The sequence below is a fragment of the Martes martes genome (assembly GCF_963455335.1).
Source record: "Martes martes genome assembly, contig: SUPER_18_unloc_1, whole genome shotgun sequence".
Classification (NCBI taxonomy): Eukaryota; Metazoa; Chordata; class Mammalia; order Carnivora; family Mustelidae; genus Martes; species Martes martes.
Window position 1 is genome coordinate 656611 of NW_027666704.1, and position 14325 is coordinate 670935.

At 46.2% G+C, this 14325-nt stretch overlaps 1 protein-coding gene across 1 annotated transcript; it reads left to right on the forward strand.

The window, feature by feature from the left end:
- The first annotated feature begins 12752 nt into the window (after nt 1-12752).
- Nucleotides 12753-13096, forward strand: LOC308359814 (small ribosomal subunit protein eS21). The gene has a single exon (XM_080831673.1). It carries the CDS (start codon nt 12789-12791, stop codon nt 13038-13040), a length of 252 nt encoding a protein of 83 aa, XP_080687799.1. The 5' UTR covers nt 12753-12788; the 3' UTR covers nt 13041-13096.
- The last annotated feature ends 1229 nt before the right edge of the window (nt 13097-14325 follow it).

Sequence of the window (14325 nt, forward strand, 5' to 3'; positions counted from 1 at the left end):
GGAAAAATTTGGCAGTATGTGCCTGGAAAAAGGTTATACCCTTTGGCTTAAGGATTCTATTTCTAGGAATCTATCTGGAGGAGAGAAACAGACATATTAAAAGAGATTATGTATGACTGTCAATGATGCTCTAGTAAGAGGAAAAATAAGATACAACCTACATGCCCAACAAAAGGGGAGAAAAATACCTTAAAATACCTTATGGTAACATGCACACAGTGTAACAAGATGAATTTTTGGATGAATATTTAATGACAAGGAAGACATGCTCGTGGCACATTATTAAGGAAATAAAATAAGGCACAAACATTTTTAAACTTTTATTCAGCCTCAAGCATCACGTAAGTATGTAAATAGGGGTGTGTGTGTGTGTAGTGGGGGCACTTCTGATTATTTCTGATGCAGGCAAGCCAGTCCAAGGACCCAGAGGGGTCCCGCAGGACCAGTCAAGAGGGTCCTGGGCTTTAAGAAGGATGGAAATCAAACGCCAGCCAGCAGAAAGTGAGAGTGGAGTTTATTGAAGATGTAGAGAGAGCAGAGACAGAGCATTGGGAGAGTGAGAAAGGAAAGAAAAGAGGAAGCTCATCTTTGCTTGGGGGGCTGGAGTTTTTGCTGAGGACGGTGGTCTGGTGTAGGTGTGTGCAGGAGCTGGTGGAACAAGGGCAGGGCTCTGCTCTCCTCCATGTCTCTTACGCCCTGGGAGCCGGGAGGGGGGGCTTGGTGTCAAGGTGTTTGGAGTCAGTTGCCTTAGACAACTTCCACAACCACCTCGCCTGGCCACTCCTTAGATACTATGTATCTTGCTGGAAGACTGCAAAGAAATCATTGACTCCTGGACCTTTTCAGGGAGGACACACTTTAAGGCATGTGGAGGGCGGGGGTGCGGGTCCCAGCAAGAAGATGGACAGGGAAAGGAGCATATTACGAAATAGCTTTTTTTTTTTTTTTCCACGGGATCCCTTTAATTTCCCTGTCTCACTTCGACTATGCTGTTCAGTGCAGTTAGATAATACTGCCTTGGAGGTCCTTCTGCAAATTTAGGGCAACAGAGATGTCTTGACTATGCAAAATGCTTGTGGACACCTAAGAAGTATCTGATTCATTCTCTCAAGCCAGAAGCTTACCAGCCGAGGGCCGAGGAGGAAAGAAAATGTTGCAGTGTGGGTCCAGACACAGTCAGACATGTCTAAGGAACTTGGAGTGTATCTGATGGAAACCTGCTTGGGAGGGGAGGCAACAGAGACCCCTAAACAATGAAGAGGTTCAAGACAAGTCTCTCCAAAATGTGCCACTTTGGCATGTGGACTGTTTGGAGCTGAAAGCAATCGAGACTGTGCCGGCTCAAGAGAAACTTTCGCCCTTCCCTTAACTGCCTAGGAGAATCCAAATTGGAGTCTTTCCCAGAGTAAGAGTTATTACCAGAGATAAATTTTATTTGAGTGACCCATCTGTATGGCAGGGCAAACATCTAATTATCAGCCATCAACTCTTCTTACTGCCCTGTGAAATACCCTCCCCTCCTTTGAAGTTCCAGGCTCAGACTTCCTTTTACCTGTCTTTGAACCTGTCATGGGTGTGAGGTTCCTGTATGTACAAAATTAAATTTGATTTTCTCCTGTTAATCTACTCTCATGTCCATTTAATCTGTAGACCAGCCAGAAGAGTGTTTGAAGGGTAGAAAAAAATTTCCTCCCCAACATTCATCCCCAAATTCAAGGGAGGAACAGTTTCTTGGAGTCTGGGCTCCGTGGAAGGGGCAGGAAGTTGAGGGAGCAGGGATTCTGGGTCTAGGTCAGGCTTGAGGCTTGTGTCCCCCCATCCCCCAAAAAGGAAAAAGGCTGGTGGAGTTAGAGGAACTGCCTCATCTGTAGCCTGAGTCACCATGTTGGGGGACCTCCCAGAGGCATTGGGAAGTAACATGGAATAAGGACGCCATCAAGAACCTGAACCTCTTAGTGAAGATGACCCATCTTGGGAAAGTCTGGATGTTGGAGGGACAGGCATTTTCCTACAAGCCAGAGAGAGATACAGGTAGTGGAGAACCACAAAAGCCATGGAAAGTAGCAAGACACTTCAGTGGTCAGGCACCAAAGAGAGTGGCATGGTGGTGAAGAGTGGGCAGGCTACTGCACGGATGGCTGGGTGCTCTGTCAATGGCACAAGGGACCCGGCCTTGCACTGGCCAAGCAATAGCAACAAAGTCAGGGGGAACGAAGAGGGTACAAAGTGACTCCCAGGCTGTATGAGGAAGCCTGTCTTCCATGAGAGACCTGTCTCATTTTGAGAACTCTTAGAGACACACAAGAAGGAAGTGTCTTGTCATATGATAGGTGGTGCTCCCCTAACCATCTGCTGGTTGAGGGACAACCTATGAAGGTGGGCTCCTGCCCGGCCAATTATATTTTATTATATTATTATATTTTAGAGACTTTGCCTACCAGTATTCAAGTTCTAATGCAATGACTAACCACTACCCCTAGAACAGAGCCTGGAATCCTTTTCTCTTTTTGGTAGGTAAATCAATAGCCGAATGGTACCATGATGACCTGATGACCTTGCTGGCCTTTGGGATACCCCCAAAGAAAGAGACAATGTTGGAAACCACTGGGATTTTATCCCCGTTTATCTCCCAGATGAGATGATGGGTATGGGGGAGAACAGTTGAGGGTGGGTAAATTTGTAAGGCCTTTCCTATTGGAATAGGCAGAAACCAAGCAAACTGGCTTCGAAGAAGATCCAGCCTCATGGAATGGAAGCGTTCCGGAGTGTCTGGCTCTGGTGACTCAGATGGGGGGGTGTCATCAAGTTTCCATCTCACACTCTTCATCTCTTGGCTCTGCTTTCTTCCATGTTAATTCCATTCTTGGCTATGAGCCCAGGCCTGAAGAGGGTTTCTAGCAGCCGTGGGTAGGCAGGTGGCCGTTCCTGACTGCTTAATGGCTACTTGGTCCATTTTTGGCATCCCAAATGTGCCAAAAATATCATTTCAATTCATTTTACAAAAAGACAGCTCTATTACATTGCCCTTCAAAGCTTTGAGTCTGTCTTCCAATACAGAAAGAGGGATGACAGCAAAACGAAAGGCTAGGTGCTATCCCCACCCCAACCCCAGGGGAGGACACAGGAGTCTTCCTCTCCTGGATATTGCAAAAGTCCTTTGAGTGGAAGCTGAACTTCTATCCTAGCCTCAAGGGACTCAGCTGATCCTACTATATACTTTTGGGGTGCAAGTGACACTCTCTCTGAAAAGCTTTGCTCTTTGGAAACTTTGAAGGCGTCAACAAAAGATATCCCGTGAGGACAGTCAACAAACACCAAATGTAATCCCCAAAGCAAGCCTAGCATAATGAAAAAATCCTTGGAGAGAGAGGACATTGAGTTCAGTATAAACCCTCTACATTTTTGCTGTGTGCTGGTGGAGAAATCTTCAAACCATCTTCTACTCCTTGATAGAAGGAGAGCATTGGTCTTGTGTGAGTGGTTCCTAATGCTCTTTGTGTGTTCAGTTCTCTTAATTATTTTCTGAGGTAGGTTCTTACTTCCCCCACTTTACGAAAATAGAAGCGCAGAGAGGTCATTTGCCTGGAATTTCAACCCGCTCTGCTTTGCCCCAGGGCGGGTGAGTGTGGGTTCCCTCTGAGAGCTAAGACTGCAAAGGACAGACCTGCATCTCTGGCTCGGGGTCTACCAGCTCAGCTCCCTTTTTGTTGTTGTTGTTTTGCATTTTTACTGATTTAAGGAGTCACATTCTATGTTCACAAGCAAGTGCTCAACAAGTCAATATTGGACAGAATTTGAAGCCACAGGGAGTGTGAGGTGGAGGTCGAAGGGGCTGACGGTGTTTTGGACTAAGTAATTCTGGCAGGAGACAGGTCATGAGGGAAGCCAGACAAAACTCACGTCAACAAAGCTTCAACTCTTAGCTGCTTCTAATAGTTTCTTCTTTGGCCTTTTTCTACACCTCTCACCTTTGGTCTTTGTATTTTTTTTTAAATTTTCTCCTACACATAGTTTTTCAATATAGATTACACTGCCTTCCTCATTGTTACATCTTTTAACTTTTTATACAGTGTCTCTGTCTCTCTCTCTTTTTAACTTTGTGTGATTATTAGAGTTTCTTCACATTGATTTTCATTCTTTTATTTCAAACCCCATCTATCTTTGTCTTTAAAAAAAAAATCTTTGCCTTGTTTTATTGGAATCTTAATAAAAGAAGCATTGTATCTTACGTTTGGAGTCTTTTCTTTCCATTGTCTCTCTCATCCCATTTTAGCCTTTTATTATTCACTTGCAACTTTTAATAGGCTTATTTAAATGCAGATGTGTATAAAATAAAAAGTAAAAATCCTCCCTCCCTAATGACATTCCCTAGCGTACCCACACTGTTGGGTGTCTGCCCCATTCGGGTTTTTGGGTTTTTTTTTTATTTTGTTTGTTTTTCTCCTGTAAACTGATAGATCATTTAAATGTATTAACATTCATATATTTATTTACTTTAATAATAATGAGATCACACTATCCTCGATGCTCTGCCGATTGTTTCTGCTTTTACATATCATGCTACTTCTCATTTTAAATTTTTTCTTTATTTTCTCCCTCATGTGAGATAAAAATCTTTGCTCGCCCTGTTTGTTTCATGTTTTATATTTTGATTATTTATGTAGAGGGGTACTATTCTGCTCTGATGTGTTCTTCCCCTCCTTGTGATTCTCCCTTACCCCTTTCCACTTGGACAACCCGAAATGAAGCATCTTTGCCTTGAGGGACAAGGTCACAACTTCCTTCTGGCTTTTGAACTTCTTGAGCTGAGATCACGGTCTATACCATAGTTTAGAAGACGATTTGCTTAATCAATTTTTGCTGCTGTAAAGAAGAGAAAACTGCCTCGATCTGGGGCAGTGGTGAGAGGAAGAAAAAGAACAGGAGAATGAGGCAGAGGTGTGGGCTTTTGAGAAGGAACAGGGAGTTAATAGGAATTTGCTAGAGACTGAATGCTTGTGCCCTCCCTGAAATTTACATGTTGGAGCCCTAATCCCAGTGTGGCTACATTTGGAAGACAAAGTCATTAAGGTTAAATGAGAAGGAAAAAAAAAAAGAAAAGAAGTAAAAAATGGGGAAAAAAGAAAAAAATCAAAAACAAAATAAAATAAGGTGAAATGAGATCCTCAGGGCAGGGCTCTGGTCCAGTAAGGTTAGTTAGTGTCATGAGAAGAGACATGGGAGAACTCGCCTGCTCGATCTCCATGTGCACAAACCGAGGAAAGGCCACGAGAGGACCCAGCAAGAAGGTGGCTGTCTTCATGCCAGGAAGACCCCACCCCCAGGAACTGAGCCTGCTGGAACTTGATCTTGGGCTTCCTAGTCTCCAAAACTGTGGGAAAAGAAATTTCTATGGTTTGAGCCATGCAATCTGTCATATTTTGTTATAGCAACCCAGGGAGGCTAATACAGACTCCAAGACAAGTCTGGGAATTTCTCTGTCTCACCCCGGGGGCCTTGGGGAGGCAGGCCTCATTATCGTCCACTCAGCAAATACTTACTGGGGTCAGCCAGACACCAGGCACTGTCATAGGAGCAGGGATACAGCCATGAACTAGCAGATGTGGTTCCTCTTGCATTCTCCATCTATCGGGTGCTGGCACGCCTTGACAGCCAGAACGCAGGAATGCTGGCCTGGTGACAGCAACGCAGAAAGGGCATGAGGCTCTCCACATGCTTCCTGCTGCCCCCGGTGTGGCGTGGGAGGGATTCTGTGATTAGTGTAGAAGATGGTAGTAAGCAAAAATGGAAGAGAGAGAGGAAAAAAAGAGGGAGACAGAATGATTGGCGATGATGGACCCACCCTTATTTGTTTTTCTTTCTTTATTTTTTTTTAAAGTATTTGTTTATTTAGGAGAGAGAGTGTGTGTGAGCCCACAGGGAGGGGCAGAGGCAGAGGGAGAAGTGGACAGGGACAGGGAGCCCCATGTGGGGCTCAATCCTAGGACTTTGGGATCATGACCTGAGGTGAGAGCAGATGCTTAACTGACAGAGCCTCCCAGAGCCTTATCCATTTCTCCTTCCTTCCTTCCTTCCTTCCTTCCTTCCTTCCTTCCTTCCTTCCTTCCTTTCTTTCTTTCTTTCTTTCTTTCTTTCTTTCTTTCCTTCTTTCTTTCTTTCTCTTAAAACGATTTTTTGTTTATTTATTTGACAGAGATCACAAGTAGGCAGAGAGGCAGGCGTGGGGGTGGGGGAAGCAGGCTCCTTGCTGAGCACAGAGCCCTATGTGGGGCTCGATCCCAGGACTGTGGGATCGTGACCCGAGCTGAAGACAGGGGCTTAACCCACTGAGCCACCCAGGTGCCCCTCTCCTAATTTTCTTTATAAATTGGTTGACAAATGCATAGATATTCAGAAACTGGCTTGTCCAGTGCTTCCCAAATTTCAGGGAGCATCAGACTCTCTTGGCGGATTCGCCAAAGCACAGGATTTCTGGTCCCCTCCCCGAGAAATTCTGGTAGAGAAGGTCTGGGTAGGGCTTCTTCAGACATCACCAGACTTCAGGTTGATGCTGACACTGCCCTGGTCGCAGAGTGAGTAGCTCTGATTGAATGTGACATTGAAAAACAGACCCCCACAGAGGTTAGCATCTCCCAGCAAAGTCATAGCAAGTCCGTAAAGCAAGTGGCCTTAGAGATCTGTGTGGGCTCTTTTAGGACCATACGGCCATCCCGGGGACCAATCCCATGGATCCCTCTGGGGTTGGGGAAACAGTAGGTTCTGACGGGCCGGGACTGGGTCACTGGCCACCTCTGGAGCTGAAGTTAGAGTCAGCTCCATTGAACCAGATGTTCTTCAAGTGAGAGAAGTATGTTCCCCAATAAAAGCAAACAGAAGTGAGGTCGATATTGCCATACAGCCCAAAACAACACCTTCCGTAGAACATAACCTCCTGGGTAGAGTAGATGGCTTGCTCAGATAGAACCCCATCTTGCATAAGGGCCGCGGTTCTGGAGGGAGCTAGCCCAGGTTCAGAATCCAACCTGCCATGCAGTGGGTGTGGGGAGAGAGGGGGTCTAATCCCAGACCTCAGCGCCCACCCACCTAACGTCTTTGTGGTGCCTGCCATGGAGCCTACCTTCAGAATGGAGTGTAAACTTCGTGTTCAAAACCCTTCTGGCATTGAACAGAAAAGACATAGTTTGGGAAACTTTTTTGGTGTGGTTCATGGCTCAGTCAGGGATTAATGTTTTTTTTTTGTTGTTGTTGTTGTTTTTCCAAACTGTCAATCCTGGGGAAGAGGGTCACAGAAAGGGGGGACCTTCAGGGGATAGGTCTGAAGAGATGTATTTGACTTTCAGCCAAACCTCACGCTGGGGAAGAGGTGTGGGAGTTGACTGCAGGAACAAGAACGTGAAGATTGGTCACTGACCCTGGGGCCAGGACTCAGGTGCCCTTTTGACAAGGAATGAGCGGGGTCCAAGGCAGCACCCACCTGCCTTCTTCGCTCTGTTTGGTGGCTGACACCAGAGCCCCCTCCCACTATGTTTTCTGGGCAGCAAGGGCTGGGGTGGGGCCCAGGGAGTCACAAGGACCTTCTGCAGGGATGTTCCCATTTGGGTTGGAAGGGTGGGTGAGACTAAAAATACCACCTACATGACATATTTACTCTGTTCTTGTTAATACCCCAGAGAGATTGCCAAGAGTCACTACCACCAAGCCTGTGATTAAACCATAATAACCACTTTCATGTTTATAAATTTTGTCCTTGATATCAGAGAGGAATATTTTTAGGCTAGAACTTGGAGCTAACAAATCCCAGTGCATGAGTGTGGATTTAAGCAAGTATCTCTCCTTAAGATTTACTTCCCAGGACACAACCACAAAGCCAGGAGGGATCTGTCTCCAGGAGTCAAATGGGAGACTCTACGCACACCAGGGTATACACCCCTTCATCCCAAGGTACCTCACCAAATGTGAGAGCTTTGTGGACATCTGTGCTCTTCTGTCCTCTCAACCTCATAGGGCTGTCATTCATTCATCCATTCATCAACTAACTGATTTCACATATATTTACTGACTGATTACTATGTGCCAGGCACTGGGGATAAGGCAGTGAATAAATAGACAAGCTGCCTACTTTCACGGGGTTTACATTCTAGTGGAGATGGTGGCTGCTGATTAGGGAGCCAGGTCACTCACTCATTCATTCATTCATTCAATATTAAGTAATAGGAAGGAAATATACAGGGAGAAATGCTATATAGTACCTGGGGAGGCAAGGCAACTTTAAGGAGCAAGGTCAAGTTAGTCATTCATGAACTGGGAAGGAGCCACCCATGTGAAAAGCCAGCTCTCTGCTTCTGCTTTGCTGACCCAAATTCTCCACTACCCCCTTCCGTCCTAACGCTTCACCCTGTGTTCAGTTCCAAGGAAAACATCTTCCACCCCTCCATGAACCTGTTTTAACTGCAAATGGACTCTTTTTCCAGGACATCACTTCCCCCTTGTGGCTCTTGTAAATAGTGGTTGCTCACTCTGCATACCCCATTAATTGTGGGTCAGAAGGGTGTGGGTATTGGAGCCCTTTTCCAAGTGCTCTCTCCAAGGTGCTTAAATGTCCCCGCTCCTGCCATCTGATTATACCACATCCTCCCTCTCACTGCTGTCACTCACTTGCCTCCTAGACCCTCCACTCTGTTCACTGAAGACTTTGGGACCTGCCCCATCATCTTCATGTTCAACTCAAATACTGACAGTCACCTGCATCGTTCATCTGGTATTCTAGCTATTCTTTGACCTTGATTCTTTTGATTTTCACCTCCACCCCACTGCAGGCTTTTTCAATGGCTCCAGCCTGGGTTGGAACCCACTTGGGTTCCATGTTAAAAATTTTAGAGCTCTTGATCTCACCCTAAACACAGGAACCATGGTTTGCTCAAGCCTGTTTCTCAGTCTGTTATCACAAATAAAAGAAACACTACTCCTCTCCAAAGGTCCATGAAAAATACTCTGAGTCTTTACTGAAGGCATCTTGAAACAGCATCAAAGGGGCAGTCTTTACTCATTTCTCCCCCAAAGCCCCAATGTTTGGATAGTTCCTTATCTCTGTTCCTTCTGTCCTGCTCAAAACTCCCAGCCTACTTAATTCTATTTCTTTTGCCTCTTCCTCTTTGCTTCTTCTCCCATCATCTTTTCCTTCTCTGCCTCAAGTTGGAGATCTGCCTTTCTAAAATGCCCTGGTGGACACCATCTTCACCCATTGCCTTATCGCAGCAGATTGGACATTCAAAGAGAATCCTTGGAAAGTGAGGGTGCGAATGGGTGGGAGATTGTAAATATTTATCATATGGTTTGCCCTTAGCACATCTCTTAATGTTCCTCAACACATATTCTTCTAGAGCTTTCGTTCCTCTTCCTCTTACAACACATGTCCTTCAGCCCTGTAGTGACCTCCTGTGCCCCATTCTCTGCCGGTCCACTGGCTCGTCTGATGTCTCTTTGCTCCCTTCTCCACTCAGACCCATTTCATGGATGGTCACCTGAATGCTCATTTCCTTTGTACTTCTTGATTCTATGTTTTCACTGTCCCTGCCGAGCCCAACACAGTCCAGATCCTTCACTCAGTCATTTCTGCATCTACATCTGGAGAAAAATCACTCACCTTGAAAAGCAGTACCTTGCAAATCTGTGACCATAAAGTCAGGGTTTGCAGTTTTGTTCATTAATTCTCTCACTTGTCTGAGACCAAGTTTTTCTCCCATCCCATCTCTAACCAGCATCCAGCGTACCTGAAGATGAATCATGTTTGGACTTTCCAGGTAGAAGAACGAATAATTCCCCAACCTGCCTTTCTTTGTGTGTTTATTTCATTTTAATTGGGGTTTTTCCACTTGAAATCAAAAGACTACTGGCAGATAGAATTAATGCTCAGAGAAGGTGCTGGAGGAAAGGGAGGGGGAAGCCTCTTCTGGATAATAGTAAGTTGGGAGGAACTATTGATTCACCTTTGGGGGCCAGTCTCTGAAATTCCGAGGGCAAGTATGATCATCTGGGAAGCACAGGCAGAGCTCACAGAGAATATTCTGGAAAACAATTGATGAGCACAGCTCTGTCCTCTTCCTGTCTTTGCTCCAAATCCTCCTTAGAAAAGCAGAGCTGCCTGCAGTTTGAAATGGACAATCAGACACTGCTAACAGCTGCAAGCCCCAAAACTTCGATTCTTGGCAGAAGGATCCTGACACAAAAGTATTTCTTTGTGGAAAATTATGCATTCATCGGGCTCATTTGAAACAAAATATGATTTGCATCTTAACTTCCTGTAACAAGCTCCAGTTCTGTGGATTTCATAATGTCTGATTTCGTTGGACCAGATTGGTGGGGCACATGCTTTACCAAACAGTTTAAATTCAAGCCCAGGTTTTTCTTATTTTAAATGGCAACAGCTGCTAAGCATGATAATTATTGTATCATCAAAATAAACTAAGTTGCTTCTGAGTGTTCCTCAGAGCTACTCTGCTTGGGGATGCTGGGGGGTTCTCAGGGGTGTCAAAGAAGATGCAAAGTTTGAGTCTGAACAACAGAAGGCGAGGTTCTGGGTCTGAAGGGAGAGATAAATGGACAACTCCAAGAACAGAGGAAAGAGAAAAACTCACTAGCTGGAGGCAGATTCTTCCGTCTCAGTATCTGGTTGGGTTCTCTCTCTCTGCAGTGTTCGGCAATTCCCAGTTGGTACAGGACACCGCTGCAGAAGTGTCGTGAATTTAAGTGGCAACCAGAGTATCTTCCATAAAGAAAATTGAGATCATGTCACCTCCTGCATAAAAGCCTCCTCTCAACCTTGGCCTGCCGTTAGAGTCATCGACCCCCATCAGGGTCAGAGGTTAAGTAAATTTTCCAAGGTTACGGATGATGTCAGCGTCTGCCACTGAAGAGAGTGAGCTGTTGGGGGAGACGGGGAGGGCAAACATCCTTTTTTCAGACTCTGGATTTTGGGGGACTCTGCCATCATGGGAAAAGGCAACTCCTTCCCTAATTGGCCAAGATGTGCAATTAGGCTTTAATTGTGGGCTTCTGAAGGGACTATTTTAAAACCACATCTGCGGCAGCCTTTGGTGGGCTCTGACCTTCTAAACTTCAAAAGGGGCACCTGTGATGATTTGCAAACCAAGGAAGAACCTCATTATTTTGGGTGATGTGCTCTCAACATACCCAAAGGAGCGAGGGAGTGGGGAATGAAGCAGGTCTTCGAATCTTAGGGACTCCCCTGCTGTTGACTCAGCAAATGTCTGCTGGTCTCTACAGAGATCTGCACCCCGCACAGACCCCAGAAACCACGTGAGTCATGAGGTGAGGGTCTCTGCAGTGGCCAATGTGGCAGGGCTGCAAAGGAATGCGGACATTGGCTTCCCCTGTACAGTTGGTTTGGGGGACTCTGTCAGTATGGAAAACCAAGGGCAACATAGTCCTCAAGTTTGCATCTGGATTAAAATAATAATAATAACAATAGGGATGTGTTCATTTGCTAGGGTCGCCATAACAGAACACCACAGGCCAGGGACTTAAATGACAGAGGCTTATTTTCCGCAGGCTAGAAGTCCAAGGTCAGGATGTCTCTCCTGAGGTCTCTCAGGAGAGGTGACCTTCTTGCTGTACCCTTATATGGCCTTTCCTCCGTGTGCACACATCCTGGTGTTGGTGTGGCCAAATTTACTCTTAGAAGAACACAAGTTAGGTTGGATTTGGGCCCACCCAAGGGGTCCCATTTTAACTTAGTCACCCCCTTAAAGACCCTATCACCCAATACAATCACATTTTGAGATACATACTATTCGATGTATGGATTTGGGGGGGTGACACAATTCAGCCCATAACAGGTGACATTTACCAAGTGCTTATTACATATTCGCCGCCCACAAATTATTTTACAAACAGCACCTCATGTGATTTTCCCAACTACCCTAAAAGTCTATTCTATTATTATAACTCATTTTATGAAACCAAAAAACTGAAACAGAGAGGTTAAGGAAATTGTCCAAGTTTATATAGCGATAAGCACCTGCGCTCAGACTCCAGCCTGGGTATCTGATTCCGAAGTCTGTTCTTACGATATCTGTGCTAAATTGCTGAGTGTTACACTCTGGCTTTTCTGTTCTCTCTTTCTGAAATAGTTATTATATATATTTTTGGATAGCAAATACTATCTTTTATGTCTCTTACCTGTTTTCTAAGAATTTTTATCTCTTTGTTCTTTAAAAAAAAAAAAAGGTGGGGCACCTGGGTGGCTCAGGGGGTTAAAGCCTCTGCCTTCGGCTCAGTTCATGATCCCAGGGTCTTGGGATCCAGCCCCGCATCGGGCTCTCTGCTCAGCGGGGAGCCTGCTTTCCCCCCTCTCTCTGTCTGCCTCTCTGCCTACTTGTGATCTCTGTCTGTCAAATAAATAAATTAAAAAAAAGAAAAGAAAAAAGGAGATCCTGAGAGATTTTCTTGAGATTGGGTTTTTTAAGTCATTTATTTATTTTTCTGCCACCTCCAGCCTGCTCTTTCTTGCTTCTCCTCATAAAAAATTCACAGATGAGGTTTTTCTCTTTTCCAGGTCATTTTCCTACTTGGGGTGTCCCTTCTCCATTGCTGCCCCTTCTTGCTTTTGTGCAGATAATAAGGAAGGGAGCCTGAGTTGGGCACCATCTGAAGTATACATGGTAACCGTGTAGCCATGCCTTCTGAGAGGAAGGTAGGGCAATCTGCTTTAGAAATCACCTCATGTAGGCGCTCGCGCTCGTGGTGCCGGCAGCAAGCGCGCCCTCGCCATGCAGAACGACGCCGGCGAGTTCGTGGACCTGTACGTGCCGCGGAAATGCTCCGCCAGCAACCGCATCATCGGCGCCAAGGACCACGCGTCCATCCAGATGAACGTGGCCGAGGTCGACAAGGTGACGGGCAGGTTCAACGGCCAGTTCAAGACCTACGCGATCTGCGGGGCCATTCGCAGGATGGGTGAGTCCGATGACTCCATCCTCCGACTGGCCAAGGCCGACGGCATCGTTTCCAAGAACTTCTGACCGGAGGAGATCACAGAAGCGGGGGGTTTGTCGTAAATAAACAGTGAAACCCAAAAAAAAAAAAAAGAAATCACCTCATGTAAATAAGCAGGCAGACAAACAAACAAAGAGCTACCCAGGGGAGCTGCCAGCATGCCCAAAGCAACCTTACCCAATAGTCCGGACAAGGACATGTTGGTCAGTGAAGCCATGCTCACTCCGCTGTGTTCTCCGCACTATTCATCAGTCCCCTCGTTGACTCCAGTCTCTGGTTTCAGTCTCCGGATGTAAGACCAGAAAGCTCACCCACCGTGTGACTCTCTAACTACAGAAAGCCCGAAGGGCAGCGGGCTAGTGACACGAGTGAGAAGCCATAGGGTTTGGCAGCATGAAGTTGCAGAAAAGCTGAACATCAGTCTAAGGTTTATGCCTCAAGGTGGAGAACTTAAAGCTCTGAATTACCTTGAACTTGAAGCCCCGGTTTCAACTGAAGCCGTAGACCACGAACATTTCCCTTCCTCTAAATGATCTCATATCCTGAGTGGTCTGCTGCAAAAGAAGGAGCTGAATCGAGCTTTCTTTGGCCTTCTCTGGGGTCCCAGAAAGAAAAAAAAAAGAGAGAGAGAGGTTTGATTTATTTCTCTGCTGGAGAAGCAGGCTCGGTGAAGGCCTTTGAGTTAAGCGCTCTGACTCTTGCCAGGATCCCTCTTCTCCTTTGGCCCAGATGTCCTGTCAACCAAGACGTCCCCTCCCCCCAGCCAGATGTCCCCTACCTCCCCCCAGCATTTCACCACCTCTGGCTTTCCCCCATCCCTGTGTACTTGCTTAGATTCTAAAAAGAGATTTATTGCAGCAGCCTCTGGGCACACATTCAAAAACACCCAAACTACAAGGAGAAATGTACCCAAACTCACATTGTAGCCCTGTACGTAGAGCTGCCCTCAGATCCGCAGCGGGGGACTTTTCCCAGCAGCCTGAAAGTCAGTGCGGCTGTCCTTTGCTAAGGACAGTCTGAGCAGTTTGGGCCTCAGATTCCTTTCAGAATTCTCAGTGAGATGGGCTCAGAGGAACATCGCTAACCAGCTCGGAGGGCATGCATACAGGTGGCGCCAACACCAGGATGAGCCCCCCAGCCGCTGCCTCCCCTCCAGGAGTTGAGCCCAGCGCAGGACTCCTGACATTGCTCCCGTTGGCCTTTTGGTTTTGCTCCCAGCACCCCTTCCCTGCGGCCAAAACTTGACAACTCATTCCCAGTCTACATTTGAGAAATCCTCTGTTTTCAGGAAACTTTCCCCTGTTCTCAGAA

Coding starts and splice junctions, on each gene's coding strand:
- LOC308359814 (XM_080831673.1), top strand. CDS start 12,789: ATGCAGAACGACGCCGGCGAGTTCGTGGACCTGTACGTGCCGCGGAAA.